Source organism: Pseudorca crassidens, chromosome 16, assembly GCF_039906515.1.
Source record: "Pseudorca crassidens isolate mPseCra1 chromosome 16, mPseCra1.hap1, whole genome shotgun sequence".
In the NCBI taxonomy this organism is placed as follows: domain Eukaryota; kingdom Metazoa; phylum Chordata; class Mammalia; order Artiodactyla; family Delphinidae; genus Pseudorca; species Pseudorca crassidens.
Window position 1 is genome coordinate 27,870,148 of NC_090311.1, and position 27,161 is coordinate 27,897,308.

At 47.6% G+C, this 27,161-nt stretch overlaps 2 protein-coding genes across 2 annotated transcripts in view; one reads left to right on the forward strand and one right to left on the reverse strand.

The window, feature by feature from the left end:
* SEC31B (SEC31 homolog B, COPII coat complex component) overlaps positions 1 to 26,409 on the forward strand; it is a 34,651-nt gene extending 8,242 nt beyond the window's left edge. The window contains 22 exon segments of the mRNA XM_067711180.1: positions 335 to 477; positions 1,334 to 1,433; positions 1,553 to 1,714; positions 2,263 to 2,358; positions 2,361 to 2,399; positions 5,346 to 5,576; positions 7,730 to 7,804; positions 7,921 to 7,923; positions 8,055 to 8,111; positions 8,113 to 8,156; positions 9,534 to 9,735; positions 10,449 to 10,622; positions 11,135 to 11,296; positions 13,411 to 13,465; positions 15,336 to 15,638; positions 15,867 to 15,931; positions 16,221 to 16,367; positions 16,666 to 16,782; positions 17,238 to 17,309; positions 17,538 to 21,505; positions 22,992 to 23,515; positions 23,627 to 26,409. Coding sequence (XP_067567281.1) covers positions 335 to 477; positions 1,334 to 1,433; positions 1,553 to 1,714; positions 2,263 to 2,358; positions 2,361 to 2,399; positions 5,346 to 5,576; positions 7,730 to 7,804; positions 7,921 to 7,923; positions 8,055 to 8,111; positions 8,113 to 8,156; positions 9,534 to 9,735; positions 10,449 to 10,622; positions 11,135 to 11,296; positions 13,411 to 13,465; positions 15,336 to 15,638; positions 15,867 to 15,931; positions 16,221 to 16,367; positions 16,666 to 16,782; positions 17,238 to 17,309; positions 17,538 to 17,717 — 2,427 coding nt within the window. The 3' untranslated portion in view covers positions 17,718 to 21,505; positions 22,992 to 23,515; positions 23,627 to 26,409.
* Positions 22,466 to 26,938, reverse strand: WNT8B (Wnt family member 8B). Its single transcript, XM_067711181.1, has 6 exons — positions 26,826 to 26,938; positions 26,058 to 26,091; positions 25,160 to 25,298; positions 24,212 to 24,337; positions 23,313 to 23,455; positions 22,466 to 23,102 (listed from the first exon to the last, which is right to left on the reverse strand). Exons 1-6 carry the CDS (start codon positions 26,936 to 26,938, stop codon positions 22,557 to 22,559), a joined length of 1,101 nt encoding a protein of 366 aa, XP_067567282.1. The 3' UTR covers positions 22,466 to 22,556.
* Between the last annotated feature and the right edge of the window lie 223 nt (positions 26,939 to 27,161).

Genomic DNA, 27,161 nt, shown 5'->3' on the forward strand with positions numbered 1-27,161 from the left:
ATAGGCTCGGGCTCTGCTGTCTCTCTCAGGCCTAGTGTTGGAGCTGCTCTCCCCCAGGCGAGGGTTCTGCTTTCGGCTGTTACACCTGTGAATTCAGCCTCAGCAGATTTCCATTTGAGAGTGAAAGCTTAGGGAAGCTGAACTGAGCTGATCTGGAGGCTTCTGGTGCTCCTTGCTATGGTCATCACTCATTCCCCGATGGCTGTGGTGTTCCCAGTCACATAGGAGAGACACAAAGCCTACCCTCAGAGAGGTCCCATTTCAGCTGGACAAAAAAGATTCATAACCAGAAGAGTCAGATTACATGGCCCATTGGGGTCTGCTTTGTTCACAGATGCACTGCTCAGGCCTGGCCTGGCACCCAGACATGGCCACCCAGTTGGTGCTATGTTCAGAAGATGATCGTCTTCCAGTAATTCATCTGTGGGACTTGTGCTTTGCCTCCTCACCCCTGAAGGTGCTGGAGAGTCACAGCAGGCAGCATCTCAAACCCCATCCACATCCTTGTTGGAGGGCGGGGGCATAAATGACCTGGGTAGAAGGCAATGCATGCCTCACTTTGGCTACCAGACATTCTCCCTGGCTTCAAAGCTATCCCAGTGAACACATAGTTACCCAGTTCTAGTTCCAGGTCCAATCAAGAGGAGTTCCTTTAGACCCAGAGGTTATGGAAAAGAGCCTGAGTTTCCATCTAACTTCCAGAGATGGGAGTGGGGATAGGGTCATGAGAAATACTGGAGCCAATGTTTAGTCCCCCTGGGAGAGTCCCCAAGCTCTGATCTGAGGACAGTACTCATTTCTTTAGGTAATTAGGTTGCCTCCTTCAAGAGTTCTTAATAAGGGAACCTTGGCTCCTGTCTTTTCTGTGAACAGGCCTGCCTCTGAAGCTGTAGCTCTTGGGCCTACAGCAGAGAAAACAGCCCCATAGTCTGTTCTTTCTAACTCAAGGGCCATGCCCCTTGGGGACTTTTGAGCATTAGGTCCTCACTACCCTCCTGGGCTAAAAGCACCCATAGGGATGGGTGCTTGCCTGATTCATGTTGATTCATAATTCCTACCCTACAATCAGGGAAGAGAAGCAGGCCATCCTTCAGTGACCTGCAGGAGGCAGAGTGGTATAGTGCATAGTGCACAGGCTCTGGGATTTGACTTGGGTTCTGGCTGCTTGACTGCTGAAAGTTCCTTAATTTCCTCCAAAGCCTCATTTTCCTCATTTGTAAAATGAAGTCAGACTGCTCATTTTGGGGGGATGAGATTTATCCAAGATACATAAGGCACCCTGCTCACAGTAGGCATTCAGCAAACGTTAGTTCCTCTTTCCTTTCCTTTTTAGGGGGATCCTGTCAGTGTCATGGAGTCAGGCTGACGCTGAGCTACTGCTCAGTAGTGCCAAGGACAACCAGGTCTTGTGCTGGAACCTGGAGAGCAGCGAGGTAGGCTGGCCCTTCTGTGGGCATGCTGGGATGGTAGGGGAGTCCCGGCTGCACCTGTGTGTTCTGGGTTTCCTTACCTAAGTCAAGGTTTCCTTAATGGTTGTGTTCCCTCATATTAGGTGGTGTATAAGCTACCCACACTGAGCAGCTGGTGCTTTGATGCGCAGTGGTGCCCTTGGGACCCTCCAGTGTTCTCTGCTGCCTCCTTCGACGGCTGGATCAGTTTATACTCTGTGATGGGTAGGAGCTGGGAAGTCCAGCAGATGAGACAGGCTGACAAGGTTTGAAGGGCTTGGTGGAGAATGCTGGAGGGAAGGGACTGTCTCTGTTTGGCGGGAGAGGGAAGGACATAAGCCTGGGAAGAAGTGGGGACTATTGGAGACTTGGGAGACCAGAGCCCTGGGTTTGGGAAGGCTGAACCTTTGCTCCAGTGCCCATCTTCCCGGAAGGACGTCAGTTCCTGCCCAATATAAAGGAGGCCTTTACCTTGACTCTTGCTCTTGGATGTTCCCAGCGGTATTTCGGGGAAATTGGACCTCCATGCTAGGACCCTTCACTGTTTTGGAAGTATGAACTGTCTTTCCTCCCTGCCTCCTATAGATCCGTTTTGTGCCACACTCCACTGTAGACATTGGATGCAGTAGGCTTTCCAAGAGCCTTATTGCATGGGAGTCCCATCCTCACTACCAGTCCCCTGGAATATGAGAGTCCTGCCTTTGTGGGCCAAATTGAGTGTCTCAAGGATCCCTCCCAAAATGGAGTTTGTAGGTAGAGTTCCTGGCTAAGCCACCACTCCACACTGGTGATGCAGGTGTCCTTTTGCCCTCAGATCTCTTCTTCCTTTAGCAAAGTCCAGCATCTCCCACCATTGCAGGTGCCAGAGCAAGTGGCCCAAGCATCATTGATATCTCCCCTGAAAAAAAAAACCCCAAATGGATGAGAAGGCCAGCAGGTGTCTCATTTGCTGTAAGTGTAGTGTGTGTGTGTGAAGCCTACTGTGTGCCCAGCATGGAGCTGTGTTCTGTAAGAGGTTTATTCTCACTGCCTGTGTCTGAGATCAGGTCCCACTTTACTGCTCAAGCAGAGAGTTGCTGTAGCTTCCCTCTCTACCCCTTCACCCTGCTTGCTGTGCCAGTCCTGTCTAAAAGGAATTGATTGCTTTAGAACTCTCATTTATGGAGAACTGCCTGAGATTCCATCTGATTTTTCTCCACATCTACATACCTGGACTGGTAGTGAGTCCAGGCATAGTTAGAATACAAAAAGAACAGGATGAATACAAAGCAGGAAAGAAAAAAAAAATGTAGATTTCATCCTTTCCCTCCTCTGCTCAAAACCTTTGACCCCCCCCCCCGCCATTGCCTTATAGACTCAAGGCCAAATGTACACAGCCCCATTTACCTCCAGTTTTTTTGGGGGGGGTGGGAGCACTGCCCTAAACATCAAGTTTATTGTGCCGTTCTCACATTCCAAACCCAAACCCCACCTCTCCCAGAGGGGAACAGCAGAGGGAAGGATTTTCACAGTACCTGCAGACCTCCCCATCAACATTCCCCTCTTAACCCTCAGTCCGTCTATCTGTGGTCCACTGAGACACAGCTAGGACAAGGGCCGAGGAGAAATGGGAATCTCTCCTTGGGACAACAGGAGCAAGAGGCTAGAGAACTTGATACCCACCACCTCCCATGCCCCAGGAGAACAGAGGTCAGCAAACCGTCCATGCCATCCAGCCCAGTGGAGTGGGGGAGAGGAAGATGATGGTGACTCCAGCACAGCCGGGCTTGCTGCTTAGGCGCCAGAGGTGTAGGGAAGAGGCTGGGGCAGCAACACAGGAAAGGCTTTCTCTGCAGATCCAAGAGAGGAAACTATCTTTGGAGCCAGAAAGAAAAGACCTTGGGATACTTTCCTCTTCCCCCAGGTCCTTTGTAGCAGCGGGCAGCTTCTTCACACTGTCTGTTCAGGAGGCCACTTAGTGGCTGGGGGGATGGGCCTTGTGGAACAGTTACAGGACAGGACACTGGAAGTCTTTGAAGGTGTTGTGGGGTGTGGCCACAAGCTCCTAGCTGGAGGACCCCACCTCTGGGGATGTCAGGTAGGAAGTGAACTGCTCTGGCTTCAGCTGAATTTGATGATAGTTCTTGTAGATTGTTTCCATGAGAGTCTTTCTCTTGCTGTAGGATGACCAAGGCTGGGGCTCCAGGACCAGGATGCCCCTAGGATGTAGGTGCCAGTAGATCTGGCAAAACACGCACTTCAGCCCGTCGTCTGTCCAGTTGAAACGCACCCACCTGTTGAGGCCGAGGCAGAGCACCACGTCTTATGTGAGCGTTTGGGCCTGCACCAGCTCATCTCGATCCAGCGCAAAGTTACCTGCCCTGGAGAATTCTCTGCTGAACTAAAAAAAAAAAAAAAAAAAAAGGCACTAAAACAGGCGATGTTGTCCAACTTCCACTTCCCCCAAAATGGCCAAGTCCTGCTCCAGTTTTTATTCCCACCTTATTCTCATGTGTTCGCTCTACTCCAGTTATATATGTCTACTTTCTGTTCTATGAATAACTCAACTCTGCTGCCTCCACCTGTACCTTACCCTTCAGCTTCTCTCCTGAACATTGAATCCTACTGCAGCCTTTCAAGGTCGCTTGCTTAAATACCACCCTCCTCCATGGTGCCCGTCTTTAGCCCCATCAGAGGTGAAGAACTCTGAGGTCAAGGGGCCTGAATTCTTATCATAGCTCTGTCTCTTACCAGCTGGGTAACCTTGGGCAAGTCACTTAACTCAGGACTTTAGTGTTCTTATCTGTAAAACAGGGATAGTAGGACCTGCTGAGCTTCTATTTGTGAATTGACATGAAACTCAAGTAAGAATATATGTAAGCACTTCGTAAAACTGTCGAGTATTATACAAATCAAAAGTTAAGATGGTTCTGTTTAGCACAATCTGTAATGTAGATTTTGTGCTGTAGGAGTGGTGAAGAATTCTGGCTGGGAACATTCATTAAGGAGGGGGTAGTAGTGAATGGTTGGGGACTAGAGCAGTAGTTGTCAAGCATGGCTGCAGTTGGAATAACCTGAAGAACTTAAAAAAAATACTGATGCCCGGTACCACCCCCAGAACTTCTGATTTTTTTGTCTGGGGTACAGCCTGGTGACTTTGGATAGCTCCCCAGGTGGTTTTAATGTGCAGCCAAGGTGAAGAACTGCTGGAGTAAAGGAACTTTCCTGGGCTCTGCTTTTGTTCCAGGTGCTTTATATAAAGTACCTCATTTGGTGAGAAGGATTCTCAGGTGGGGTTGTTGTGGTGGTTGAAGGCACAGAAGCAGGAATGAACTGGGCACTTTGGAGATGCGGAGTGATCACATGAATGAACAGAGAGAGAGGTGCCGGAGACGCAGGTCTGGCCCTGATTTTGAAAGATTTTGTGCACTCTAGGCAGAGGAGCTTAAGCTCTCTCTGGGGCCTTGTGAAACCAGTACAGGCTCCTGAATGGCAGCAGGGATAGGGTTGTAGTCTAAGGCTTGGAATGGAGGAGGAAAAGACCAGTGCTAGCACTGGGCGTGGGAGACATTGAACAAGAAGAGGGAAGGAAGACTTTGTTGTTGCTCAGCTATTGTGGGTAAAAAGACTGTGATAATTCCAAGGAGTTTAGTCCAGGTGACTGGGAGAAAGGTGGTACCAGGACAGGTGAGGAAAAGATGAGTACCATGTACTGAAGTTTTAAGCTGATGGCGCTGAAAGTGCAGGAGTGGTTTTGGGGTGGGGGTACATTCACTACTGAATTCCTGATCCTATTCTACCCCCAGGAGTTCTCTTATTATTGCTTTCCTATCCTAGGGTCGACCAATAGATAGCCTTCCCTATGATCCTGACTTGGTGTTAATTTTTGCCTTCACCCTTCTTGTTTTTCCTCAACAGTTTGGGGGGAAGCTGGTTACCTTTGGCCTCCCCAGCACCCCTGCCCATCAGGTGCCACAGCCTTGCCTCCGCCTAGTCTTCATCAGTCAGGTCACCACAGAACCTGAATTCCTCATGCGGTCAGCTGAGCTGCAGAAGGGCCTGGGATCAGGAGATCTCCTGAATTACTGTCAGAACAAGATCCAGCAAGCATCACTGCAAAGCGAAAAGATGCTCTGGCAGTTCCTGAAAGTAGGAAGCCTGAAGGCTGGCTGCTCAGAAGTGTTTCTCCAAAGCCGGGCACCCCAGCCTCTGTCAACAACCACCACGTGGCCCAGATTACAGAGGCCCTAACCTCGCTGGGATTTTTCCTACATGGCACCCACCCCGGGCACAAAGTCTTCACCCTTTACCCGAGGCTCAGAAACCATTCATGGCTATAGGGAAACTGAGGAGTACAAGCAGCATTTGCCTTTTTCCTACTGTTGCTGATGTCCTGGCTACTTTACCAGAGCCAGGATGAAGGCTTTCACAGTGCCATGCCACAGGGCAGTTAAGGTGATGGGAATGGAGAAGAAAGAAAGGGAAAGGAAGGGAAGAGGATCAGTTGGAAGGCTTTGAGTTGTTTCAGGTAACCCAAGGCAAGTCATTGTGGTGGGACTCAGGGCTCAAGTCCCACTCTGCTCTGGAGGCATGGTTTCAGTTGCAGCGTCAGTTTAATTTCAGGTTGCTTATGACACCATGATGAGTGATTTATGTGTCAAAGGAAGTGAGCATGTGAGAGGAGAGAGCTGAAGAAAGAAAGAAATCACTGGACAGGCAGTGAGAGGATTAGTCATATCTTTGGGATTATAGAGTAGAATGCAAAAAGAAGGACAGGGACTGTCCTGGGGGGTCTGAGAAGAACTTGGAGTCTGTGCTTCAGATATACTAGAACTTTTTGCTTTGTTTTGTTTTTGCGGTATGCGGGCCTCTCACTGTTGTGGCCTCTCCCGTTGCGGAGCACAGGTTCCGGATGCACAGGCTCAGCGGCCATGGCTCACGGGCCCAGCCACTCCGCGGCATGTGGGATCTTCCCAGACCGGGGCACGAACCCGCGTCCCCTGCATCGGCAGGCGGACTCTCAACCACTGCGCCACCAGGGAAGCCCTATACTAGAACTTTATGAAGGTCGATACCAGGAATCTTAGGAGAAAAGGATCTGAGGAAGATCATCAACCGTAGAATGAAGCTAGAAAGAGATGTGGGAAGAAAATAGTAAGAAATAATGCTATTGTTATAAGCAGGATACAGGTAGTAGCTCCAGGAATGGTGGGGTGGGAAAGAGTAGAGGGAATAATTGGGAGTTCAGCCTTTACTCTGCTGAACAAAGGAGGCATTGGTGCCCATAGGACAGAGGGGAGTCTGATTTAAAAGCTACGCAAGAGCTGTTCATGATGATGGTCCTGAAGCTGGGTATGGATGAACATTTCCAGGAGAAGAAGATAGAAGAAGAAGGGGGCCCTGAGAGACTATGAGAAAGATCATAGTAAGAATTCATGGTTCAGTGTGGGATAAATGAAGGGCCCAGGCCAGCTAACCCATTAGGGTAGGGCTTCAGGAAGCCTTGGCCCTTAGTATCTGGAACACTGAATAAGCTGACTTCGTTTACTATATCCATGCAACTTCCACTTAGGAGTCTTCTCACCTAGCCGTTTAGACTCATAAGACTACTGAAGGCTCACTTGGCATCAGTCTCCTCAGAAGGATAGGGGACAGGAACCACAGCTTGTCAGCAGGGCAGCATCAGGGAGCATCAGGTGGTTCTCTTCTGTGGGAGTCCTTGTTACAGTCCATGAGGCAGCTTAGAGTTCGCTCCTTCAGCTCCCCAGGTGCAAGAAGATGAGATATACATCAGGCTGGTGTGCTAGCTGCCCTGGCTTGGAAGCTCCAGGCCCACAAGAGCTAATATCTCTTGTACAAACTCCAAAAGGGTCCCTGCAAGGGATCTGTTTAGTACAGGAGTCCTTGCTATCAGGGAAGCCCATAGCATGGTGTCCACATCAATTATTTATAGTTTACATAGTTCTGGTCCAGATGCAATTTACCAGTCACAAGCTGTGTTGCCTAGAAACATAGCTGACATTTTACTCTTATCAGGTTACCAGGGCAATAGATCTAGGAAGTCAACTGAAGGTCCAGTTCTCATTGCAGAAGGGGGAAAGGGTTTGTTAACACATCTGCCCACACCCCAACAGGAATCAAGTCTGGGGAGAAATAGGGAGAGATGGTGTTGGCCTCAGTGAGCACTTCTGGTAGTACAAAGAACTACATTTGAGGGTACACTGGCACAGATGTCCAGCTGGTGCAGGAGAGCGTCTTTCACATTCATTTAATGGAGACTTCTGTGTTCTGTGGCTCCTTAGGTGACCTTAGAGAAGGACTCCAGAATGAAATTCCTAAAACTATTAGGATACAATAAAGATGAACTTCAGAAGAAGGTAAGCTGCTTTCACATCAGAAACGTGCTTGATGCAGAAAAGAGAATCCTGCCAGTGGAAACCGTCTCAGAATACCTCTTCCATTAATACATATACGAGCATTTTACCTCCTGAAGGTAGTTTCTTTCCCAGGAAAATACCTCAAGGATCTTAGCGAGTCCAGTTGGTGGGGTAGGGAGGTGGGAAGAAAGCATAATGCTTATTTGACCTCATGCTGGGAAGAGTGGTACTCATAAGTCTCTCCCTCCAGGCCACATGGTTGAAGAGTGATTTGGGGCTGGGTGAGAGCCCTCAGCCCAATGGAAGTTGACCTCAACAGTAACAGACAACAGGCCTTTTGCATCCAGGTGCGGTAGGAGCACAGCCAGCCTAACCTAGGGTAGCACAGAAGATCTGCCTTTAGGGTATCTTCCCCTTCCTAGCCCTAAGCTTTGCTCTCAGTAAGTGCTCAGCTTCTGTGGAAGTCTTCAAACTCCTCATTCATTTAAAACCAGAGTGAGACACAGAGACCTAAGCTTTTAGGCTAGGGGTAGAGTTGTGTTTTAACCATGAAGTAGAGCACTTCCCAAACCATACCTGGTTATTCTTTTAGCTTTACCCATTGAGGGCCAACTCTTTTTTTTTTTAATTGAAATATAGTTGATTTACAATGTTGTGTTAATTTCTGCTGTATAGCAAAGTGATTCATATATACATACATTTCTTTATATTCTTCCCCAGTATGGTTTATTACAGGATACTGAATATAGTTCCCCATGCTATACAGTAGGACCTTGTTGTTTATCCATTCTATGTGTACTAGTTTGCATCAGCTAATCCCAAACTCCCACTCCATCCCTCCCCCACCCCCTCCTCCTTGGCAACCACAAGTCTGTTCTCTATGTCTGTGAGTCTGTTTCTGTTTTGTATTGATAAGTTCATTTGTGTCATATTTTAGATTCCACATATAAGTGATATCATATGGTATTTGTCTTTCTCCTTCTGACTTCACTTAGTATGATCATTTCTAGGTCCATCCATGTTACTGCAAATGGCATTATTTCATTTTTTATGGCTGAGTAGTATTCCACTGTATATCTGTACCACATCTTCTTTATCCATTCATCTGTGGGTGGACATTTAGGTTGTTTCCACGTCTTGGCTATTGTGAGTAGTGCTGCTGGGAACATAGGGGTGCATGCATCTTTTTGAATTATAGTTTTGTCTGGATATATGCCCAGGAGTGGAATTGCTGGATCATATGGCAACTCTATTTTTAGTTTTTTGAGGAACCTCCATACTGTTTTCCACAGTGGCTGCACCAGCTTACATTCCCACCAACAGTGTAGGAGGGTTCCCTTTTCTCCACACCCTCTCCAGCATTTGTTATTTGTAGACTTTTTCTTAAAATAAATTTATTTATTTTATTTATTTATTTGTGGCTGTGTTGGGTCTTTGTTGCGGCGCACGGGCTTTCTCTAGTTGCAGCGAGCGGGGACTACTCCCACACTGAGGGAGGAGACAGAGGAGCGGCCTGAACTCTGGGAGGTCAAGCCATGTTGTCAGGGACTAGAGTGCATCCCTCTATGTTTAGTAGAGGGCATTTATGGTCCTCTTTTACTTTTTCTTGTCACATCTCAGTGCAAGAGCTTTGCCCTTCACTGCAGAGCAGGATTAACCTCACTGTTGTCTTAAAGCCACTGAGGCTACTTGTTCCATAGCTCATGGTCCCCCACCTGTTTTCAAACAGGAGGAGGAGGAGCACAGGGAATCTGTGCCATTTAAGAAGTTTCTGTCTCTCTACAGACATGCTGGGAACTCACATGGAGCAGGAGGGTGGCAGGGCACTAACTTCTGAAGCCAGACTCTGTTACGTGTGCTCAGGAAGTGTGGAGCGGCTGGTGGAGTGCTGGGCAAAATGCCCCCGGGCTTCATCCCCCATGGCTCTACAGGTACCCTTTCTCTGCAGGGCCCTGGTCCCCCGCATCAGGCCTTTAGGAGGGGCTAGCTGTGGAGATTGCAGGGACATCAGAGGTGAGTCTTTTGAGTAACCAGGCTGGAATCAGGGTATTAGGGAAGAGATTAGGGCCCCTAAAGTCTGGGACCTTTTCCATGGGTAAGCTATCATCTTCCTTCCTTCTCAGTCAAGGGAGACTGAGCAGCAGCTGCTTAGATATTAACCGTCGTAATTTTTTCCCACTTCAGGTTTGGGTGTATAAGTTTACATGATATTTGAGTAATTGTGAGCTTGGGCCTTCTATTAGCTTCTGTGAAAAGTCCTGTATCTAAATTGTACCAGATACTCTGTGGGTACCCAGAGAAGGTGGGGGTCACAGACTCATGCGGAGACAAAGTCACACATGAAATAAGAGTATAACAGAATCTGAAGTTGATGATGTATTAGCATAAAAGATAAAAAATCCAAAAAGAAGAGGCAGAAATGTATAAGAGTGTAAGACTCAAACGGCTTGGGAAGTGAAGCCAAGTGGCCCTTCTCTGACTGTCATATCTCTTATATATCATATATCATCACCTGCTACCTGCACCTGGCTATGGCCAGGTGCCCTCATACCCATAGCAGGGAAGTCCTTGGTTGAGCTGCCTGGGCTTGGAGAGCAGGATGTGCTTTGAAGAGGGCTGACTGCCCTTATCCTTGTCCCTATAGGACCTGATGGAGAAGGTGATGGTCCCTAACAGGAGCTTGAAGCTACTGTGGGGTGCTGATGGGGAGAGCCCAGGCCCTGCCACAACCTACAGAATCGCTCAGTATGCCAACCTCCTGGCAGCCCAGGGCAGCCTGGTCACTGCCATGAGCTACCTACCCAGTGACAGTGCTCAGGTGAGTGGGGGCATGTGGAGAAAGCATACCATTTCATTCAGTCATCTAACACTGGCTGAGCACTTCGATGTTCCAGGCACTATGCTAAATGCTGAAGCTCCCAGGATAAATAAGATCTAGTCCCTCAGGAGGTTCACAGTCTCTTGGGGGAAAATCAGATGTCAATAATTTATCCTGCTACAACAGAAGCTTATACTAAGCACTGTGGGATTTCACAGGCAAGGGGCTGGCTTTGTCTGGAGAAGTCAAAGAAGGCTTCCCAGTGGTTAAAACATTTGAGCTGGACCTTCAAAGAGAAATAGCTTACCAGAAGATGTCAGGCATTCTAGGCAGAAAGAACAGCGAGAAGGAAGGCTTGGCAGGAATTAGAGACCTTTTGAGTCCTCTAAGGTGGCTGAAATGTAGAGGGTCGGCTGAAGTTTGAATGCTATGTGGGGCCAGGCTTGTAAGAGGGGTTGTTTGCTTGTTTTAACTTTACTTAACACAGTTCTTCATGATTATAACTTTTATAGCCACCAATTCAGCAGCTGAGAGATTGGCTTTTTCATGCCCAGGGTTCTGGTGTCTTGGGCCAGCAGTCTCCCCCTTTCCCCTTTCCCCGGGTTATTGTGGGAGCTGCTCCCCACTCTCAAGAGACATCATCTCCCAGACTGGGATTCCAGTCTTCTCACCAGGTAAGATCTTGCTTGTTCATTCATTCAAAAATACCTGTTAAGTGTCTACCAAGTGCCAGGCATGATTTTATAGTATATTTATAATATAATATAATATATTTATAATATATTAGGGAAAAAATGATGAAAATTCCTGTCTTCATAAAGTGTAGATTCAGTTATTTTTCTAACAACTATTTATTGAACAACTACTAGGCACTTAGAACAGAAAGGTACACAAACCATGATCCTTGCCCTTAATTAGCTCATAGTCTAGTCTAGGAAAGATAGGTAAAAATTAACTACAGTAAAATTCATAAATACCATGATTGGGATATGGTTAAAGATTAAAGAGCCATGAGATCACACAGAAGAAAGCAATTTACTGGGGGATGGGGGAAGTTCAGGGAATGTTTCAGAACGAGTATGATGTTTGATCTGAGTCTTGAAGGTTAAAAGTTATTTAGGCAAAGGAAGAGGTAAGGAAGGCTATTTCAGGCAGAGGGAATGGCATCTACAAAGGCAGTGAAGGGAAAGTAAGCAGAGCCCATTTGAGGAATGACTAACATTTTAATGGGGCTACAAAACAGGTGTTTGTGGCAGTGGACTGAGTTAGATGAAGCTGGGGTAACAAGTGGTAGTTAGATCAGGAGAGACCTGGCATTCTGTGTTCAAGAGTTTAGACTTGAGGGACTTCCCTGGTGGCACAGTGGTTAAGAATCCTCCTGCCAATGCAGGTGACACGGGTTCAAGCCCTGGTCCGGGAAGATCCTACATGCCACAGAGCAACTAAGCCCGTGTGCCACAACTACTGAGCCCACGTGCCACAACTGCTGAAGCCCACGCACCTAGAGCGCGTGCTCCGCAACAAGAGAAGCCACTGCAGTGAGAAGCCCATGCACTGCAATGAAGAGTAGCCCCCGGGCTCTCCGCAACTAGAGAAAGCTGGCAGCGGAGCAACGAAGACCTGACACAGCCATTAATTAATTAATTAATTAAAGAAAGAGTTTAGACTTGACCCTGAAGGCAGGCAGGAGCTATTGAATGGTCTTATGCAGGGGAAGGACTAGCTATGTGTCTAGGAAGGGCAAGGCTAGAGGTGGTTAGGAAGCTATAGCAAGAGATAGGGAATGAAAGACCTGAAACTAGAGAGTGAGGTTGGATTTGAGATATTTAGTAGGTAGAATTAATTGACAGAAACTGGTGATGGTTAAGAGGAGTGTGCTAAATGGGGGGACTGACCACAGTGCCCAGATGGATAGGATGCTGTTGATTTATGAGACCAGGAGCCTACTGGAGGGGAATAAAATCCAGGGAGATTGTAGATAAAGGTATCAGGTAGAAAAGTTCTGATGATTCATCCTGTCCCACCTTTAATTCCCACCCTAATTTTCTTTCCTCCCTCACCTTCCCCCTCCCTCCTCCTCCTCCTCCTTCCCTACTTGCTGGCTCTCTCTCCCTCCCTCCCTCCCTCCCCTCTCCCTTTCCTCTCACTCTCTCTTTTCTATAATTACAGATTCACAGGAAAATACAATAAAATGTATTGGGAAGTCTCATACATCCCAAGCCCACCACATCCCATGCCAGTGTCCCACACAACCACAATACAATATCAAGGCTGAGATATTGACATTAGTATAATTCACAGATTCAGATTTCACTGGTTTTACATGTATTCATTTGTGTGTGTGGTGTGGGTAACCATGTATGAATTTTACTTTTCATCTTTTTAACAGAGTCCTTCACAGAGCAAAAAAAATTAATTTTATAAGGGCCAGTTTATGAAGTTTTCCTTCTTTGGATCATGCTTTTCATGTCAAGTCTAAGAGCTCTTAGCCTAGTCCAAGGTCCCCCAAATTTACTACTGTGTTTTTTCTAGAAGTTTCATAGTTTTATGTTTTACATTTAAGTCCATGTTCCACTTTGAGTTAATTTTTGTGCAAGTGTGAAGTTTGGGTCAGGTTTCCTTTTTTTTTTTGCCAATGGATGTCCAGAATCATTTATTGAAAAGGCTGCTCCTCTTCCATTGAATTGATTTTGCTCCTTTGTCAAAAATTAGTCAGACATATTCATATGGACTTATTTCTCAGTTCCGTGTTCTGTTCCACTGATCTGTGTGTCTGTCCTTCTGCCAGTACCACTCTGTCTTGATTACTACCTCTATATCAGTAAGTCTTGACATGGGGAATAGTAATTCCTCCTACTTTATTTTTCTGTTTCAAAATTGCTTTGGATATTCTAAGACCGTATTCTTTTCAAATAAATTTTAGAGTAAGTTTGCCTATATCTAAAAAGAAACTTGCAGAAATGGACAGGAATTGCATTGAAACTATAGATTAATGTAGGGATAGTTGACATCTTTACTATATTGAGTCTTCCCGTACATGAACATGGTATGTCTCTCCAATACTGTCTCCATCAGCACTTTATAATTTTCATCATACAGCTCCTGACATGTTTTGTTCATTTCAAACATAAGTATTTAATTTTCTCTTGAGCAATTTGAAATCAAATGGTATTGCATTTTTAATTTTGGTTTCCACTTGTTTATTGTCAGTGTATAGAAATGTAATTGGTTTTTATGTGTTAATCTTGTATCACGTGACTTTTCAATGCTCATAAATGAGATTCCTGAACTCATTTATTTGCTTTAGGAGTGTTTTGTGGATTCCTTGGGAATTTCTATGTAGATAGTTATGTCATCTGTGAATAGAGACAGTTTTATTTCTTTTTTTCCAAATTGTATGCCTTTAATTTCTCTTGCGTTATTGTAGTACTAAAATAAGAATGGTGAGTGTGAACACCCTAACCTTGTTTCCAGTCTTAGAGGGAAAACATTCAGTCTTTCACCACTAAATATGATGGTAGCTCTAGGTTTTTTGTAGATGCTCTTTATGAGGCTACGGAAGTTTTTCCATCTGTTCCTGGGGTACTGAATCATGAATCAGTGTTGAACTTTGTCAGATGTTTTTTTCTGCATCATTTTATATGATCAAATGATTTTCTTTCTTTAACCTGTTGATATGGTGGATTACGTTGATTGATTTTTAAATATATCATGATATACATTGCATGACCTGGGGTAAATCTCATTTGGTTGTGGTATATTATTTTTATATACATTGTTGGATTTGATTTGCTAAAATTTTGCTGAGGATTTTTGTGTCTTAAGTTTATGAGAAATATTGGTCTGTAGTTTTATTTTGTAGTGTTGGTATCAGGGTAGTACTGACCTCATAAAGTGAGTTAGGAAATGTTCCTTCTTCTATATTCTGGAAGAGATTATGTAAACTTTGTGTTAATTCTCTGAATGTTTGGTAAAATTCTCCAGTGAAACTATCTAGGCCTCGAGACTTTTTTTGGTGGTGGGGGGGAGCTTTTTAATTACAAATTTAATTCCTTTATTAGTTATAGAAATATTCAGGTTTTCTATTTAATTTTGGCTGAGTTTTGGTTCTTGAGGAATTTGTCCGTTTTTTCTAAGTTGTCAAGTTTATGAATGTAAAGTTATTTGTAGTATTCCTTATTATCTCTTTAATGGCTGCAGGGTCTGTTGTAATGTTCCCTGCTTCATCCTTGATCTTGATGAATTGTGTCTTCTCTCTTTATCTTTGTCAGTCTTTATAAAGGTTTATCAGTTTTGTTGATTTGTTGGAGACCTGTCTAGGCAGAGCACAGAGGAAAACATCTGGCATGGCCAGAATGGATTTGGGAGGCAGTATGTCTATCTAATGAGAGGAGCTTAGAGTTTGAAGTCTGAATTCTCAGTACTGTCAGTTACTGGCTTTGTACCTGTGGGCAATATACCTAGCCACTTTGTTTCTTTTGAAAATTGAGAGTGGTTGTTATGTTGGTCATTTCAACCCCACAGGATTGTTCTGAGGGTCAAATAAGGAATATAGTTAAAAGTACTTTGTAAATGGTAGATCTCCACACACATATATTAGTTATTTATTATTATTATAGTTTTTTAATTGCTGCTTTATTCCTCTCTGATGTGCTCTGAGTCTCTCCCAAATTGAAATTTGGTGGCAAATGACCTGTTTCTATCCCATTTCAGCTTTATCTCAGCCGCGGCTGTCAGGAGGGCAAAGGGTGCAATCTCCTAACCCCGTGGGATTCCCTGGAACATGGCCTCTTCCTGGTGCACCCACAGCACCCCCAGACATTATGCAGGCTGGTTCTGCCTCCCTGCCTGAGACTCCTCGACGGCTCCCTCTGCTTCCTGTGAGAGCACCAGGCTTCAACCCTATGAGCTCCCAGCCGCCAGCCCCTCCTGTCACCTTCTCTGCAGCACACCCTCCAGGAGGGCCAGGTGCTCCATGCGCCGATACCTTCCCAACCACTGGCATCTTGACTCCTCAGCCGGGTCAGTCTTCTCCCATGGCCTCCCTCTCCTCCCCTCCCCACTACCACCTTGGGAGTCTCTTTCCTCAAGCCAATGAACTGGGGTTGGAGAATGTCAACTCAGAGTGTGGCTGGTCTGTGGAGGGAGGTGTGGCAGACTCCAACTAAAATAATTTTCCTGGTCTTCAGACCAAAAATTACAGTGTTTTTGATCATGCCCCTAAAATACCTCTATATTTATACTATTCGGGACCTCAAGATTCCTTGGAAAATGCTCCAGTGCCCAGGGGAAACCTCCAGAGGAAAGAGGTCAACACATCTCCCCCCCACTCAACCCCTTATACATTCACCAACGACCCACACTCTAGTTCCGTACAGAAAGCAGCCTGGTCCTTCCTGTTCTGCTTTCCCCACTCACTCTTCTCCCCTCAGCTCCCTCCTCTTTCCTTCTTATACACATTCACCATCTTCTCACTTCCAGGTTCCCCACGCACTATTCTGTGCCCTCGTTCATTCATAATTTCTGCCACTCCCTCAAAGTAGGGCCGAAGGAGTCTTTCAGCTTAGACTCACGTGCCTTTCTTTTCTCTCTCTTTAGTTGCCAGAGACATTCATGCCCCCAGCACCAATTAGTGCTCCAGTTATGTGCCTCACCCCTGAGCCACGAGGGGTCCTTTCCTCACAGCCTGCTGTCCCCAGTGTGAGTCATGCTCCCCCTGGAGCCCCAGGAGAACTTAGCCTGTAGGTGACAGGAATGATGTGTTTCCCTCCTCTTGGAAACCTTCTTTTCTTGGGTATAGAAAAGCAGGGAGCACGGTAGATGGCTTCATTCCTCAAGTTGGAGGCAGACTCTGGGCTGAAGGAGATGGGGTGGGGGGCAGATACCAAGTGTCTCTACTGCAGACAAGGGAGGATGCCCCTCCTCAGCTCTGCTCTGCTCTAGTGGGAGCAGTGTGACCCCCAAGTCACTGAGGACTAGTCCTGAGGGGAGCCATGAGCAGGACAGCTTGCCTCTCTCTCCTGTGTCCCTGCTCCCTCCTCAGCAACTTCAGCGGCCACCTGCGAAGATGGACAGGAAGGAGCTGCCCCCTGAACATCAGTCCTTGAATATCAGCTTTGAGGTGCTTCTGCAGCGCTGCTCCCTGTCTGCCACTGACATAGTGAGTCTGAACCTTCCCCATGATGCTCCCCTCCTACCCTAGCTGGTCCCAGGACCCCTTAGCTGTAGACCAGTTCCTTGTGTGACTCTTCTTACTGTCCCTGGACATGCTGCCTGTATCTTATACTTGTTTGATGTCCATGTGGAGTTGGGGAGGACTTGTCTGGTCTGGAGGTTATCTCCTTGGCAGCAAGACCAAACAGCACTGAGACTTAGCGCTTGGAAAGGCCGCAGGGAGTACTGCAAGGAGGGTGAGACCAGGAGTGAGGAGACCTGCCATTCATTCCTGGCTGCGTCAGCTTGAGCGAGTCACTTGGCCTCTTCAGGTCTCCTTTTTGTCCTCCGTGAAATGAAAGAGCATTAAGCCATTCTAGCTCTAAGGTACCGTGATTCTTTATGGTTCTGTGTAGTGTTAGGCATAGTAGCTGGAATCAGAATCCATTTCCCTCCCTGCAGAAGACAAAACGGAAGCTGGATGAAGCAGCCCAACGTCTAGAATGTCTATATGAGAAGCTCTGTGAAGAGACAGTAAGTACAGGCAGTGGTGCTCCTCTGCCTCCCACTCTTCCACCTTCACCCATGGCCAAAGGGTGCCCAGTGTCCCTTCCTATGGGCCTCACCGACCCTGGGTTCCTTACAGAGTATAGACATCTTGCCTGGACTGGGCTCTAGAACTTAAGTCCTCTCTTCTCCCTTCCATGCCTCCAGGGTAGGGGCGGGGTTGGGCTTACTGACTGCGGGCTAATCCTTCCACAGCTCTCGCCTCCTGTCCTGGCTGGGCTCCACGAGGTTGCCCAATGTGTGGACGCAGGACGCTTTGAGCGGGGCCTCGCTGTGCATGCTCAGGTGGTGAGCTGCAGCAGCTTCAGCGAGGTCTCCAGCTTCATGCCTGTCCTGAAGTCCGTCCTCACCATCGCTTATAAGCTACACATCTAGACCAGGCAGCTCCTCTTGCCAGGAGGCCACTTCTACTTTACTTAACTCCTTCCTGCAGGAAAGGGGAATTTCGGAACAGATTCCGTTTGTTTTTCCTAGCCCTCTTCCCTTGCTGCCAGGTATATGATGCTGTAGGCTTGGCTCCAAACAGGCAGAGTGCCTGCTCTCCACCCTTTTATGCGTGGCCCTCTGGGATCTGCTCAGGGCTCTCTCAGCCTGTTCTTCTTCACCTTCCCTAAAACTGTACTCCAACAGGGCGTGGTGCAGTGTGTCTTCTCCCCCGGGGATATTCTAAGTGGCTTCTGAGAGGGTGAGCAGGATCGTTACTTCCAAGTCTACCTCGACTGTACCCATCTTGTGGGTCTTTTGTCTTTCCCCTTCTGTGGGTTATGAGCCTGACTTTACCTTTTCCTTGCCTCTGACTTCATATTTCCAGGTTCATACTTCTCTGAGTCACAGAGGCTGGGGTAGAGTTGACTGCTGTTCACCCTTTGAACAAGTCATACACATGAGGGATGGGTGCTGAGCACAACGAAGAGAAGGAACTCAGACCCTTTTAAGAAGGGACCTCTCAACTGCCAGCATTGTTAAGGGTGGGCTAGGTGAGGTGGAGGGTGGATGGGATACCTTTTGCTGAGAGCTGTCTTAGGCTATGGGATAGGAGCAGAGGGACCACTACCTGTGTGGAGTGGCCCCTGACTCAGCCTGCCTGATCCCTGGCCCAAGGCCTAGACCACTCATTCTGTGATTAGAAGCCATATTAATGAAAGAGTCTTCTAGCACTGTTCTTCAAGGCTTGGAGGCCCTCTTCCCCCAGCCCCACACTTCTCAGGGCTGCCTTCTCTGGCTGCGCTTTCATCGTTGGACTCTGCATTTGAAGCACTGATGTACTTTATGTGCAATAAAGCTGCTTTAGTTTGGTTTCCTCTGTCATCTCCCAATTATTATCTCCTCTAGGTCCTATTTTGCTCTTATCTGTCTTCCCAGTCCTTTTTGTTCTTGTTCCCTATACCCTAATAAGGCAGGGGAGAGGCTTGGGGACAGATAGGAAGTCAGGAGAGTTGAAGAAAGGAGGTGGCACTGAATTAGGCTCTCCTTGCAGCATTTATGGTCACTCTGCTGTGTGTGTGTGTGTGTGTCTCCATCCGTGCCTGACATTCAGCTCCAGGGTTTTCCCCACACCACTTCAGGGCTGAGCTCAGCTACACAAAAGGGGCTGGGTGTGAAGCCAGGGGTACGATCTCTAATCCTGTTGTAGATCGCATCATGTCTGCGGGCTAGATGTGTGTGTTTGGGAGGAAAGGATTGTTAGGCAGTATTTGTTTGTAAAGCCACTTGCTCTTCAGATAATACTTGCACTAACTTCTATTGATGAAGCAGTGTGAGCCCCAGCAAAGTCCTTTCCCAAAGTGTCTTTGAAGCCAAGAGCCCATTGAAGGGAAGAAAGGCCGGGAGAGGGGATTAGTTTGTTCAGCAGCTGTGAATTTCAGTGGGAGGTTGATGAACTCTGAAGTCTTTGTTTAAATTAAAGGTGGGGAGAAAAAAGCCGCTGCTGGAGCGAGAGCCTCACTTGGGGCCCTGAACTAACACAAGGAGAAGTCTGAGCTGCGGGGAGCTGTGTACTGACTGCGAAGACTTTTCCCAAACACTTTTCGGGAAAGGTGTTATGAGAAGAGAAGGGGGCGGAGTGGGGGATTAGCATGTGAAATGAAGTTTTCATTGACTCCGTGGGGGTAGAAGGCTATTTTAATGGCATTTTGTTCTCTTATTTTCTCTTCTTGAGCTCTTTAGAGATATTGTTTTGCTAAGGCAGGCTTTCTTCCCCCTTCTTTCCAGTCTGCGGATTGCCTCTATGGGAGCCAACATAAATATTTCTCCTCCAGGAATGCGGGTTAATTAAAAGGAAATGAATGAGTGGAAGCATCCAATCCAGACCCACAATAGGCGAGTGCCCTGGCCTGCCCTTCCCTCCCACCACCACCAGCAACGCCAGCGCTGAGCACGACCCTGTCTCTGTCTTTGCCCTAACCTGCTGCTAAGGCCAGTTGAGGCTGCGATTCTTTTCAAGAAAAGAAAGCCCTGCCTGTGTGTAGGCTCACAGGCTAGGGACAGGAAGGAGACAGTGTTTTGTCCCCTCCACCCAGCGTCCTTGTCACTTCTCAGGACCTCCCTCTGCTTCTGTCCCCTGGCTGAGACAGATGGACTCCTAAAGAGCACACAAGAGGAGGGAAGGGGCCTGGGTTCCAGGACTCACCCCACGGTACCGTACTAGTTAGGGGAACAAGCCACACATCCTTCTCAGCATCAGTTTAAATCTGTAGAACAGAAGGTTTCACTAGCTGACCTCGAAGGCGTCTTCCCAAGCAACCGGTCTGGTTGTCCACATTTATAAAGGGGAACACAGCACTGGTGATTGGTTGTAAGAACCTACACTCCATGAATGCAGAAGGTCAGTGTGTTGTTCACCACTGTATTTCCAGTCTGGTGTTCATTGAATGAATAAATAACGCAAGAGGGGGGAAAAAGCAATCCAGATCGAAGGTAGCTCAGTATTGTTTTCTTTATAGATGCAAATGAATGTGGTATCAATCATATCCATTTGGGAATACAAAACAACGTATGAAGGAACTTTCTGGCAGCATGACATGTTTCAAGTACTGACCTGGAGTTATCAAATGTGGAGCACAATAGTTCTCCTTGTATGCTGAGAGACCTCCTGGAGAATGTCGCTTTCCTTTACAGCATTGTACTTTTATATTTTCTAGCTGCCTTGCCAGATTTTCTTACTGTACACTATCAAGTAATTCTGCCAAGTGAGACAGCCAAGTTAGTACATGCTGCTGCTTCATTAGGGACGAAGGGTGAGTTGGGAGATTCAAGAGGCCCAGATCAAAGCTGAGGGAAGGAGCAAAAGGCCTTTTGCTGATGGAACTGGAAATGAAGCACTAGGAGACCCTGAAGGGAAGCATGTCCCCTGTAAGGAGGGAAGGGGAATCTCTCTCCTCAGTAAGTGTTAGTGGGACCAGAAGATGTGTAGGGATGAGGCCAGGGATTTGAGGTCTGACCTGGCCATTGTGTCAATTTGGAATATGGGAGCCTTTCCACTGTCACTGGTCAGCCTTTAGAGCCTCCACCCATTTTACCCACTTGGAGCCACACCTCCTCTGTGCTTTCTCCTGCTCTACAAGAGGTGAGATGAAGGTGTCTAGCATTTGACCAGTTCTGCTCCGGAAGGGCTGCAGGGCTACCTGGTGCCTATGACCCAGGACCAGCCTAGGGGACGGGGGATGACTGGCAAGCTCCTTGGGCTGCAGAGGGTCTGTCAGGGATTAGTTCTTCCCTTCCCAGAGCCCTGTTTCACCAAGTCCCTCCTGTACTACTGCTTTCTGAGAAGAGAACCAGAAGACTCAAGCACAACCAGCAGCAAGGTCTTAGCTACTGAGAGAATGTATTAGTGGAAGATTTATGGGGCTGATTTACTAATCCTTGGCAGATTAACCTCTGTCAGGCCAGGATAACTACTTAGGCCATCAGGGAAGTGAGGCTCACAGGAGGATAGTATCCTGCCAAGGTGGGAGGGAGGAGAGGACCTAGAGGTTATATCTTATACACACACTTCCCCATATCCCCAAGAATAAGTTCAATACCTGAAAAAAAGGCACATGTCACAGTGACTGCAATAAATTAAGGTTCAAGGTGCTGAACTTCCTATTAACAGTTTCATTACAGGAAGTTTATGTATTGAAGGAAAGTATCCAATGCCTGAATCCTGCCTGTTTGAGAACCAGGTTAGTGAAAAGGAAGAGTCCCACCTTCTCCTTCCTCATGACCTGTCTTCAGAGGTGCAAACCAGGGTCTGAATGGGAAATTAGCTTTATTTATCTCAGTCTTGGCTCAGGGGAATAAGATCCTTCGGGGAAAGAGAAGAGGTAAAGTTGGTTGCTAGGAGGCTATAGGTTAGGAGCAGGGAGGAGGTTACTTTAAAGGGTAGGAAATGACTGGCAGTCTGCCCTTACATCATTCCTAGATGTCGTGGGTATGTGTCTGGAGCACCTTGGGTGATTGTCTAGGAAGGTCATTGCCCCACTGGCAAAGTCCATTAGAGACATGGTATCACAAGGATGAGTGGCACCCTTGGTTTTCAGCAAGTCAGCATTCTAGGGTTCCCATTTCCTCCATCTTCAACCCCTGCCTCTAGGAACCAACCTCCAAAGACATGCTTTTTCCTGGGTCAGTTTCCTCAGTATCCCTTCAGGGAAGGAAGGAAGGAAAAGGGGGAGAGAAAGCAGAGATTCCTGGGGAGTCTATGCCAGCAGTTAGGGAATCAGAAGCACAGGAGGGCCTCTGCAGAAGGAAGATGTGGCTATGGCAGAGAGCTGGCAGCAGAAAATTGAGGGGGAGGGGGTGGGGATAGGGGGAGGGGGGAAGACGGGTGAAAGAAAAAAGCCGTGTTTTCCCTGGGCCCTGCCTATCTCGGAAGGGCTCTTCCAGTTCCTAAGCTCTCCACAGGCTAGGCCAGGCATTAGGGCAGCTGGGACCGGGAGGACGAACGCCTATTCTCTTCCTACTTCAAGGAAGATCAATAGCTCAGAATCTCAGAGCAGAGGTTTCTCAGACCTAAGTGGTGAGCAGACGATGCAGACAGCGCGTGGAGAGAGCAGAGGAATTGTGGAAACAGGTTGGGAAGTGGCAAGCACAGGAGAGATTGCAGCGTCTCTCTCCCTCTCGGGATCCCTGGCCTTGGTAGTGTGGGGTCCCTATTCCCTAGATTCCTCTACTGCTGGGGTCTCTAAAAGAAGCCAAGGACAAATTGGGAAAGGAGAGTGGGGAAGGGGACCCTTAGGGTTTTCTCCCGGGTTTGTGCGCCGCGCCCCCCCGCGGCCGGTCCGCGCGACTGCAGAAGTACTTGGTGACCCGGCGGCGGCACTGCTCGCAGCGGACCGCGCAGCACCAGTGGAACTTGCAGTTGCAGCTGGACACGGTCTCGGCGCGGCGCTCCTCCACCGCTAGCCCACAGTCCCCGCAGAGCCGACGGCAGCTTCGGCGCTCCCAGCGGCCCAGGGCCCGGCCGCGCCGCAGGCACTCTCTGCCTTCGGTGCCCAGCAGTCCTAGCGTTTTGTTCTCCAGGCAGTAGTCTGGGGAGTCCTCCAGGTGCACCAGCTCCCTCGTGGAGATGGAGCGAAAGGTGTCTGCGATGGCGCCGCGGCCCGCCGCGCTGTTGCCAGCACCCTGCAGCAGGTCCACCTTGAGAGCTGCGTGGTACTTCTCTTTCAGGTGCGCGCCCACCTCTCGGAACTCAGGCAGCTGCAGCCAGCAGGTCTGCGTGGTGCAGCTGCCAGACACGCCGTGGCACTTACACGTGCGTTTCATGGTGCCCTTCACCGCCTGGGAAGAGAGCTAGGAGTGAGCGGGCCAGGGATTAAGCGCCTGGGGAGTGTCACCCTCTGGCGGATTGCGAGGATTCTAGCTAGTCTACGTGCCAGCCACCTCGATGCCGCATTTTCCCAATCTGATGGATGAATTGAAGAGCCGTCCGCACCTAGGGCTGGTAGTGGATGGAGCCAGCTGCCTGACCCCCGGAGCTGCAGGACTCACCTTGCGGCCAGCCTCGTTGTTGTGCAGGTTCATGGCTGCCCGAGCATCCTGTCCTGTCTCCAGGGCATCGACGAACTGCTTGGATATTGCCTCTCCGAAGCCCACGTTGTCGCTGCAGCCTCCCCACAGCCAGCCTTGGCCCCCTGGAAAAAAGGCGGTGGGAAGAAAGGACGGCCTGGAGCCTCCTGGGCTGCTGGTTCTAAGTGGGTTTGGGGGATCTGAGGTGGGGAAGGGTTCAGGTGGGGCGAGTGCCCTGTCTCCAAATTAGTTTCACCCTAGATTTGTTTTTGCCACCTTTGTGCTCCTACTTCCAGCTTCAGCCAATCCCGTGTCCCAGGACGTAAGTATCTGCCAAGTGAGGCAGGTGCCTGCTCACCCCGTTACTATGTTCCTGGCCTTTGGGCAGAGTATGCAGACCTCCGCCAGCAACTGATGTCTGGAAGGGACATGATGGTGCAAAAAAGGTGAGGAAAGCACAGCATCGAGGGGGAGAGAGAAGGGCAATTGAGATAATACGGAACAGCAGTTGGCAGTTGAGCTGCAGGGCAGAGTGTTGGAAAGGATAGTGGAGGTAAACAGTGGAAAGGAGACAGGGATAAGCAGCATGGAAGGGCATTCCCCCTATGTTTGAGACAGTAATAGGAATGATTCTGAAGGCAGGGTTCTTCCTTTATCATTATTGTGTTTAAATTAAGGAAACCACCCAGTCAGAGAAGGGTCCCCAGCTATGTTTAGCCTGGTTTGTCACTGTAGGGTTTGGGCTCAAACTGGTTCGCCCTGATTTTCCCAGATTTAGAAGAATACAACTCTTGTTCACCCCACCAAGTACCCACCAAGCTTTTCACTACTTAAGTGAACTTCATTGGGCTGCCCTACCCACCCTCAAGATCACTACTCACCCAGTTGCCCATTGCGGGAGTCATCACAGCCACAGTTGTCAAAATCCCCAAGGCTGCAGTTTCTAGTCAGAGTGTACATAACCCCGGCAGAACTGATAGCATGTACAAATGCTGTCTCCCGATTAGCTGACAGGAACCAAAAATTGAGTGAGTTAGAGGGAGGAGTTACAACCCAAAGACATACCTTTAATACCATCGTTATACCCGCCTCTCCCTGTTCCGTTCTATTTCCCCACCTTTACAATGTACCTTACTCTCTTCCAGGGTCTGCTCTAGCCCTGGTCTCAGCCCTGCTCTTCTTCCTTCCCATCTTTTCAGGTCACACATTTTATGACTGAGTGGCTAGATTATTTGATATGGGTGAGATTTAGGTGGGAAAGAGCCCAAGAAAGAAATGGGGGAGAATCTGAATGTCAGGTTGTAAAGAACCCATGCCCACTTCCTCCTGGAACATTGAAGTCTGAGAGGCAGGTGCTAGTCCTGGAAAGAACCACTGATTGGCAGCTCTTTCACTTCCTTGCATGGCCGCTTTTTATCTTCTCCATGGGAATCCGGGCTCCAAGTCAGTTCCCACTTGCCCTGTACCTCTCTGCTAAGCCTGCTGAAGGAAGGGGCTAAGAGGCATGAAGATTTACGACCCCTACCTACCTTATTTATATTTTGAGGAAGCCTTTAGCCAGCCGGGAGACTGAGGGTGGTATAGGATTGGGGGTGAGGCAAGGTCCATTTGTTGAGCAGTGAGGGTGTTGGGGAAGAAGGAAAAAAGCTCTATAGGTAGGAAAGAGGAGCTGGAGAAGGAACAGAGAAAATGCTGGAGAGGGAGATGACCTGAGAGCAGAGACCAGCTGAGGAACAAGGGTGTAGAGGAGGCAGGGGGCCATCCCTGGAGAGTGGGGCTCTAACCTGTGGCCAGGGGGTCCAGGGAGCTGTGGCCGAGGCTTTCCTTACCACTGCGAAGGCCGCCATGGCTGGACAGCTGCAGGGCTCTCTCAGGGCAGTTCCAGCGGTCCCAGGCAAACTGGTATTTGCATTCTTCAATACCACTCTGGGCACCAGCTGCCACGCTGCTGGAGTAGATCAAGTAAGCCTGCAGGGACACAGGGGTCAAACTTCAGACTCACAGCAACTGAACTTGGGAGGCATTTGCCCTAAAGTGGCCAAGCACCTCTTTTCCTGTGCACTCCCATCCCTCCAAAATCATGACAGAGTAAGCACTTCAAATATGCTTTTAACATCACAGATAACATCACAAATAAACTTAGGTAGAAACCTAAGCCTCAGAGAGGTGATGTAAAACAGTGTGCCCAAGGTCCCACCACTAGCAAATGTCTGAAGTAGGAATGAAAATCAGTTTCATTAGACTCTAGACCTCACTGCCTCTATTCATTATACTATTCTGTCACTCCAAAATGAGCCTCAATTACATAATTCATGAATTTTCAGCCATTTTCATCCTACTACTAGCTTAGAAGAGAACATTTTGTAAGCTGGAAATGTCCTTAGAGATCATGTAGTACAATGCCAGCACTTGAAAGATGGAAGACAGCCTCCCACCCTGCGCTGAGGAGGATGGGTGACTGTAGCCTGACACTGAGAAAGAAAACTGCTCTGGCTCTGGAAATTCTGGCCATAAATTCAGAGTCAGTATTCCTGAGTTCTTGTCCTGGCTCTGACACTAGTTTGCTGTGCGGTTTGGGGTGTGTCCGTAACCATTTCTGTGCTACAGTTTTTCTGCCTATAATATATACAGCATAATAAAAGATATAATAAAAGATATTGATATGTGTAGTCTTCAGTCAAGAAGCTGAGTGAAATCCAAATAAATCGAAGGAATTTTTTTTCTTACCTTTGGACCAGTCATCAGGAAATTGTTCACTGACCTGGAAGAGAGAAAAACCACAGAACATAATAGAGATACACCAATTCATTGCTGCTGCCAAGAGTTGTGAGAATTACTTCAGCAAATATGCAGGCACACCTCAGAGATATTACTGGTTTGGTTTCAGACCACTGCAGTAAAGGGAATATCACAATGAAGCCAGTCACGTGAATGTTTTGGTTTCCCAGTGCATATAAAAGTTATGTTTACACTATACTGTAGTCTGTTAAGTATGCAATAGCATCATGTCTAAAAAAATAAAATGTAAGTGCCTTAATTAAAAAATACTTTATTATTAAAAGTGTTAATCGTCACCTGAGCCTTCAGCGAGTCGTAATCTCTTTGCTGACAGAGGGTTTTGCATCGATGTTATGCTGCTGACTGACCAGGGAGGTGGTTGCTGAAGGTTGGGGTGGCTGTGGCGATTTCTTAAACTAAGAGTAAATTTTGCTGAATTGATTGGCTCTTCCTTTCATGAATGATTCCTCTGTAGTAGGCAGTGCTGTTTGATAGCATTTTGCCCACAGTAGAACTTCTTTCAAAACTGGAGCCGATCCTCTCAAACAGTGCCACTGCTTTATCAACTAATTTATGTAATAGTCTAAGTCCTTTGTTGTCATATCAACAATACTTACAGCCTCTTTACTATGGGTGGATTTCATCTCAAGAAACCACTTTCTTTGCTCATCCATAAGAAGCAACTTCTCATCCATTCAAGTTTTATCATGAGATTGCAGCAATTCAGTCACATCTTCAGCCTCCACTTCTAATGCTAGTTCTCTTGCTCTTTCCACCACATCTGCAGTTACTTCCTCCGCTGAAGTCTTGAACTCTACAAAGTCAGCCATGAAGATTGGAATCAAGTTCTTCCAAACCACTGTTAATGTTGATCTTTTGACCTCTTCCCATGAATCATGAATGTTCTTAATAATCTAGAATGGTGAGTCCTTTTCGGAAGGTTCTCAATTAACTTTGCACAGATCCATCAGAGGAATCTATCTATGGCAACTATAGCCTTATAAGATGTATTTCTTAAATAATAAGACTTGAAAGTGAAAATTACTCCTTGAT

What these genes read in the sequence shown, in the direction of transcription:
- WNT8B (XM_067711181.1), bottom strand. Translation starts at nt 26,938, where the DNA reads ATGGCTGACTTTGTAGAGTTCAAGACTTCAGCGGAGGAAGTAACTGCA. An exon ending in TCCTGATGACTGGTCCAAAG is followed by an intron (nt 25,299 to 26,057) that starts GTAAGAAAAAAA and finishes GTGTCCCTGCAG; the next exon opens with GCTTACTTGATCTACTCCAG. An exon ending in CCATGGCGGCCTTCGCAGTG is followed by an intron (nt 24,338 to 25,159) that starts GTAAGGAAAGCC and finishes GGTTCCTGTCAG; the next exon opens with CTAATCGGGAGACAGCATTT.